The sequence below is a fragment of the Monopterus albus genome, unplaced genomic scaffold, assembly GCF_001952655.1.
Source record: "Monopterus albus unplaced genomic scaffold, M_albus_1.0 scaffold26.1, whole genome shotgun sequence".
NCBI lineage: Eukaryota > Metazoa > Chordata > Actinopteri > Synbranchiformes > Synbranchidae > Monopterus > Monopterus albus.
The window spans coordinates 1,171,548-1,179,070 of record NW_018127906.1 but is presented as its reverse complement, the minus strand read 5'-3'; the positions used below and the strand labels follow the sequence as shown (position 1 = coordinate 1,179,070).

Here is a 7,523-nt window from a genome sequence, read left to right as displayed (position 1 = left end):
CCTCTCGTTTTCCTCATTCATCAGTTCCTCAAAATACTCCTTCCATCTTCTCTGCCCACTCTCCTCACTTGTTAGCACCTTTCCATCTCTGTCTTTAATCGCCCTTATCTGTTGCACATTCTTCCCATCTCTATCTCTCTGTCTCACTAATCTGTACAAGTCCTTCTCACCTTCCCTCGTGTCTAACCTGGCATACAACTCATCATATGCTTTCTGTTTGGCCATTGCTGCCTCCTCTTCACTCTACGCTGCAATTCCTTGTAATCCTGTCTACTGTCTTCAGTCCTTTCTACGTCCCACTTCTTTTTAGCTAGCCTCTTCCTCTGAATGCTGTCCTGTACTTCCTCGTTCCACCACCATGTTTCCTTATCTTCTTTCCTCCTTCCAGATGACACACCTAGCACCTTCCTACCTGTCTCCCTGATCACTTCTGCTGTAGTTTCCCAGTCATCTGGAAGTTCTTCCTGACCACCCAAAGCCTGTCTCAACTTCTGTCTGAATTCCTCATGACATTCTTTCTTTTGCAACTTCCACCACTTGGTCTTCTTTTCTGTCTTTCCTCTTCTTCCTGACCACCAGAGTCATCCTACACACCACCATCCGATGCTGTCTGGCTACACTCTCTCCTACCACCACTTTGCAGTCACTAATCTCTCTCAGATTGCCTCGTCTACACAAAATGTAGTCTACCTGCGTACTCCTACCGCCACTCTTATATGTAACTCTATGTTCCTCCCTCTTCTGGAAATAGGTGTTAACTACAGCCATTTCCATCCTCTTAGCAGAGGTTAGTTTAGCTTAGCTTAGTTTTTTCCACTGTGTATACTAAAATTTATTTCATGTTGTACAGCAAGATCTTTCCACAAATTTGGTTCCAATTTTTCTTCAGGGATCAGATGTTACACAAATATCTGCGGTGTGCGGGAGTGTTGTAGACGTACCAGAGTCCGTCATAGCTGCTGGAGACAATGAGCGAGCCATCCCTGTTGAAGTGAACCTGGTAACACACAGACACATGGGGTCAAAGGTCACAATGCTGTCATCATGGATCCCGGTTCTGCTATGAAGCATTCACCGCCCTCATGTGACTGCTGAATCAAGTGAACGCTCACAAGTTGTTAATATGGAACTTGTGCTATCTGTACCTGTGACAAAGTTCAGAGGCCAGGACTTACAGCAGAGACGGGGTCAGAGTGAGCTGGCAGAGTCTTCAGACATTTTCCTGTTTTCACATCCCAGATACGAACGCTCTCGTCAAACTACAGAAAAACAGACAGGTTTACCATTTCAATAGATGCTCAGTGTTTGCAGTGGGACTGTGAAGTGGTGAAGCAGCCTACCGATCCAGACACCACCAGGTTGGACTGAGGGTTGAAGTTACAGCAGAAGACATAGTTACTGTGACCTTTCAGAGTCTTCAGGCACTTTCCCTGAAAACATGGACAGAGACTGTAAAACAGCTGGTTCGAGTTTGAAGTCTTCACTTTAACAGCACTTCACATTCTTTTTCAGAGTACATCCAGTTCTTCTGCAGACACAAACATATCTGTAATCATCTGTGACACGGTCTTGTACAACCCAGACCAGATGGACAGAAAATCTTCCAAATGAAAAATAAAAGTGCTGATTCCAAGGTATGTACATGAATTGTCTGCCACCCCCCATTTTTACAGATGAAAAAATGACTGTTGAGCAGTTCTACAGCCGTTGTTGTTGATGAAAAATGACGATTAGTACATGTAGAGCTCACTACTGTGAGAATAACTGAATGTACATTACATGGTCCTTATGGGAACGAACGTTTGTTTCTGTCCTTGGGTCTTACAGAGTTGTTGTCCCAGATCTTGAGTGTTTTGTCATCGGAGGCAGAAACCAGCAGGTTGGAATCTGAAGACCAGGACACATCAGAGATCCCCTATGCACAAAGAGACACAGAGAACCGGACTCAGAGCCAGAACCAGTCTGAATCCAGACTGGCATTAGGTCAGATTCAGAACAGTGGTGTCTCACCAGTTTGTGCCCGACAATGGATTTCTCAAACTTTCCATCATATGCACCCCAGATCTTTATCAGCTTATCAGCAGCTGCACAGAGGTATTACCATGGTTACTGCATCACAACATCATAGCATGCACAGCTCATTTCATCAATACTCAGTGAGACACGGTGATGTGTTCATGGACGTTAATTTATAGTTAAGATGACATGCTAACATTTAAAACAATCAGGGCCAAGCACCGCCTCCTCCAACCTCCAACCTGTCAGCAGAAGCAGTAGTTTGTTTATATGACCGTTTTAGGTTTGTGCCAAACCTAAAATGGTCACCTCAACCTCAGTTCTTCAAGCCAGTTTCTTTTAGATGTTCCTACGGCCAGATATAAACGCTGGGGCGACTGTGCTTTTACTGTTGCAGCCCCTAAATTGTGGAATAGTCTACCTTTTAATGTTAGGTCATCTACTGACCTCAGTACTTTTAAATCATTGCTTAAAACATATTTATTTGGCTTGGCTTTTAATACACAGTGGGGCCTGATGCATTTCTTTTAATCTAATTTATTGAATGTGTGTCTGAGTTATTGTTTTATTTTTCCACTGAATCTATTTTATTTTAGTTATTTATCGTTATTTTATTCTGTCAATGTAAAGTACTTTGGTCAACTGGATGTTGTTTTTAAAGTGCTATATACATAAATAAATAAATTTGATTTAACATGTCACTGTTCCTGAATGCACCACCCAGAAGAGTTTCCACATAACTTTAACTCGAGTTTGACAAAACCAGAACAAGGAAAATGTTCACACAAGCTGAGCTGATAGTGTTAGCACAGTTTGTTTCATCCATGTGTGTGATTTGACTATCACTCACACACACACACACACAACCTGGTAGTTATTCTTGTGTGCACATGGCTCACATTTCAGTTACATCTGTGCATGTGGCAGCTTAGGAGCTCAGCGGTGTTCACACCGGAGCCGGGTACACGGCCCTGACACACACGGGCAGGAAGCAGCAACACAACGAGGTCAGACATTAGGGATACACCACCATACCACACGTTTTCAGACCAAGTACTTAACATTTGAGTACTTAATACTATGTACTATAATACTACAAAAAGTACAGTGACCATATTATTTTCATGAGATTTAACTTCTGATTGTGATTACATAAAAATAACATGACGCTGTGCAAATCTGAAAGCTTTGTGATAAACAGCATTTACTATGTGTCCTGTCCAACACAGCACTGCCAGCATTCCTAATGAATACTGAACATGTAGCTGACTAAAGGTCTGTAGCCTACTACATAACATAAGTGTAATACAGTGGTATTCAGCCTTTGTAGGAGCACAGCCCTCTGTCAGGATGAAATTATTTCACAACCCCGCCCAGAGGGGCATGTTTGGGAGCTATAATATCACAGTCGGCGATTCAGATATTTAATTTAACGAGGGTACATACTCTTAGTTGGAGATGCTCAGTTGTCATGAAGGACAGTACAGTAATACTACTACTAAATAAAACGTCACCTGTTTTTCTGTCTGTAAAAATAAGCTGTGATGCCTGGCACAGGTGTGCTGGTTTCACAGCCTTTAACCTTAACTTCTGCTGACAGGAGAGGACCAGTAGGAATAACATGTATCTGTGTGTGTGTGTGTGTAGGTCAGTGCGTTATTGTGTACTTCTCACAGGAGCTGGCGAGCCACTCTCCGTTGGGGCTGAACTTGACAGAGGAAACAGCCTTTGTGTGTCCGGCCAACGTGAACTTCACAGTGTAGTTTGGTTTGGCTGGGTTAGACTGGAAACACACAGATCATGTTACTACTAATACATGGTTATAAACAATGTGCTGCTCACATTAGTTAAACACTTATTCATTAAAGTTTCTCCACTATATCACATTAGACCAGGTCTGCAGAATAAGTCACTACAATTAATCTGACCCTTTGACCCTTTTGACAGAGTCAAAATCAGAACGAGTCAAGGTTTTAAGGCACATGTGTCAAACTCAAGGCCCGCGGGCGACATCCGGCCCGCAGATCATTTTATATATCTTTTTTCTTAATGGCCCGGCGAGATGAAGCGCCGATAACACACAAACTACAAATCCCATAATGCAGCGCAACAGCTGCCTTACCAAACGATAGGCTACCTGCCATCATTCCCGCGTCAATTACGTCAGATCAATCAAGCGTCTGTTGATGTATACAACCCTAATTTCAGGTCAAAGCTAGCCCCTAACAATGGCCAAGTGAAAAGCTGATTCTGAAAACAGAGCCTTTCAAAACCGGTGGGAGGCTGAGTATATGTTTACTGACATTGCCGGTAAACCTGCGTGTCTTATTTGTGGAGCTAATGTGGCTGTAATTAAGGAATATAACCTAAGACGGCACTACGAGACAAAACATCAGGACAAGCTGAAAAACGTGAAGCAGAGGAGAAAATCAGCCCGGACATTTACCGAGGGAGAGTTTCTGAAGAGCTGCATGATGAAAGTGTGCGACGTCTGGTGTCCAGACAAAAAGCAGGTGTTTGCAAATGCAAGCCTTAGCAGAAATACGGTTGCTGATTTTAAGTTCAGGTTTATTTATTTTGGAATAATATTGTATCCTGTCTGTTTCTATTCGTATTTATGTTCAAAAAACATTTAGTTTTAAGTCTGTTCAATTAATTTTATCTTGTTCGTCCCGCGACCTAAAATGTGCTTTGAGTTTTGGCCCCCTGTGTCATTGAGTGTGACACCCCTGTTTTAAGGCGAGTTATCTCAATAGCGTTTAGTAATAAAATAGGTTTTTACATGTATTTGTTGACGGAGGTCTGAAACTGCTCTTGCGTAGTAACACATAATAAATATTTATTCATCATGACATATTATCACTGTTTGCAGCGCTGACATAGAATAAAAATTGGGTTTACAAAATGTAAAGTGCACAGAAAGTTCGCTTTAACAGTCTTTACCCGAGACAGAAGCCCTCTCTCCCATCACCTGCTAACCGGACTTTCTGGAACCCCGTCGGTATGTGTAACTCACCTTACTGCCGGATCCAGAGGAAGATGTAGGCTGTTTGGCATTTTCTGTCTCTGGTTTCTTCTCCTCTGTCGCCATGTTGTGCTGCTCTCGGGATTCTAGCTTCTGTTAAATTCAGTTAGCTTTTATTTGTTTTGATTCTGTGCTGCTAAAGCGCAGCTATACCTAGCGCCTGATGCTAACCCCGCGCTAACTGTAGCCTCTGCAGTCCGCACTCGTTCTGAATCGGTACTGGTACCGTGTTAACGTTCTGGACCGGATCTCAACAGATACAGATTCGGCGTCGGACCGAACCTTTACAGCAGCAGACGGAGATGAGCAAGTTAGCTTGTGCTAGCTACAGAACCAGAATGTGGTGGCGAGCACATAGTTGCTACGGCGCATGCGTGACAGAAACGGCAAGAAAGGAAGGTCAAAATGAACATCAGTTATATACTGGTTTGTCCATCGTTTTATACAGTCAGTGTACTGTACATACGTTAATTACTCTTTTAAAAAAGTTATTTAAACGATTCGTTGTTTAACATTCAATTGTACTTTTCAGTGAGTATAGGTTCAGTCATATCAACAGTATGTTCAACAGTCCCCACACAGAGACTAAAACTGGCTACTCATGTTTAAACCCCCATGGCGGCTTCCAACCATTTAATGTTTAATCTTGGGTACCTCTAGATTATCTTGGCATGCCTCATAACTTCAAATACTCTGTAATTGTTTCAGAGTCAGAGAGCCAGAAAGCCTCTTCCTTAACACGAGAGGACAGTTTGTGAACACGCACAACTCCTGTTGCTGGTGTTGTTCCAACTGGACAGCAGAACGAACCACAACAGCATTAATTAATGTGAATGTCTCCTTCACATTACACTAGTAATGGTTAACTAGCAACACATCACATGCTGCAGACACACTGGCCTCAAGCAGTCAGAACAAACAGGTACTGTGCTCCGGGGACCCCATCTTCACACTCATCTTCAACAGGTCACTGGAGCTGTATGAAGTCCCCTCCTGCTTCAAACGCTCCGCCATCATTCCAGTCCCCAAGAAAACCTCCATCAGTGGACTGAACAACTACAGACCTGTTGCCCTGACATCTATAGTTATGAAGTCCTTTGAAAGACTGGTGTTGGCTCACCTGAAAGACATCATTGATCCCCTGCTGGACCCCCTGCAGTTTGCCTACCGGGCAAACAGGTCAGTGGACGATGCAGTGAACACAGCACTGTATTACATCCAGCAACACCTCGACTCCCCAGGGACCTATGCACGGGCCCTCTTTGTGGACTTCAGCTTGGCATTCAACACCATCATCCCGGACATCCTCCACTCCAAACTAACCCAGCTCACTGTGCCTGTCCCCACCTGTCAATGGATTACTAGATTTCTGACAGACAGGGCGTAGCAGGTGAGGCTGGGGAAAACCATTTCCACATTGAGTGTGACACCCCTGTTTTAAGGCGAGTTATCTCAATAGCGTTTAGTAATAAAATAGGTTTTTACATGTATTTGTTGACGGAGGTCTGAAACTGCTCTTGCGTAGTAACACATAATAAATATTTATTCATCATGACATATTATCACTGTTTGCAGCGCTGACATAGAATAAAAATTGGGTTTACAAAATGTAAAGTGCACAGAAAGTTCGCTTTAACAGTCTTTACCCGAGACAGAAGCCCTCTCTCCCATCACCTGCTAACCGGACTTTCTGGAACCCCGTCGGTATGTGTAACTCACCTTACTGCCGGATCCAGAGGAAGATGTAGGCTGTTTGGCATTTTCTGTCTCTGGTTTCTTCTCCTCTGTCGCCATGTTGTGCTGCTCTCGGGATTCTAGCTTCTGTTAAATTCAGTTAGCTTTTATTTGTTTTGATTCTGTGCTGCTAAAGCGCAGCTATACCTAGCGCCTGATGCTAACCCCGCGCTAACTGTAGCCTCTGCAGTCCGCACTCGTTCTGAATCGGTACTGGTACCGTGTTAACGTTCTGGACCGGATCTCAACAGATACAGATTCGGCGTCGGACCGAACCTTTACAGCAGCAGACGGAGATGAGCAAGTTAGCTTGTGCTAGCTACAGAACCAGAATGTGGTGGCGAGCACATAGTTGCTACGGCGCATGCGTGACAGAAACGGCAAGAAAGGAAGGTCAAAATGAACATCAGTTATATACTGGTTTGTCCATCGTTTTATACAGTCAGTGTACTGTACATACGTTAATTACTCTTTTAAAAAAGTTATTTAAACGATTCGTTGTTTAACATTCAATTGTACTTTTCAGTGAGTATAGGTTCAGTCATATCAACAGTATGTTCAACAGACCCCACACAGAGACTAAAACTGGCTACTCATGTTTAAACCCCCATGGCGGCTTCCAACCATTTAATGTTTAATCTTGGGTACCTCTAGATTATCTTGGCATGCCTCATAACTTCAAATACTCTGTAATTGTTTCAGAGTCAGAGAGCCAGAAAGCCTCTTCCTTAACACGAGAGGACAGTTT

At 43.3% G+C, this 7,523-nt stretch overlaps 1 protein-coding gene across 2 annotated transcripts in view; it reads right to left on the bottom strand.

Annotated features, from left to right (window-relative positions):
- Positions 1-7,175, bottom strand: part of LOC109957409 (WD repeat-containing protein 5-like) — an 11,753-nt gene extending 4,578 nt beyond the window's left edge. Inside the window, exons 1-7 of one of the 2 annotated variants that reach the window (XM_020595291.1) lie at positions 6,761-7,175; positions 3,691-3,799; positions 2,011-2,084; positions 1,826-1,915; positions 1,341-1,430; positions 1,176-1,259; positions 942-997 (exon numbers count right to left, since the gene is read on the bottom strand). In XM_020595291.1, the coding sequence (XP_020450947.1) occupies positions 942-997; positions 1,176-1,259; positions 1,341-1,430; positions 1,826-1,915; positions 2,011-2,084; positions 3,691-3,799; positions 6,761-6,835 (578 nt within the window). In that variant the 5' untranslated portion in view covers positions 6,836-7,175. Of the gene's footprint in view, positions 1-941; positions 998-1,175; positions 1,260-1,340; positions 1,431-1,825; positions 1,916-2,010; positions 2,085-3,690; positions 3,800-5,032; positions 5,447-6,760 lie in introns of those variants that run through there. The other variant, XM_020595290.1, reaches the window with a different exon arrangement.
- Positions 7,176-7,523: the final 348 nt, after the last annotated feature.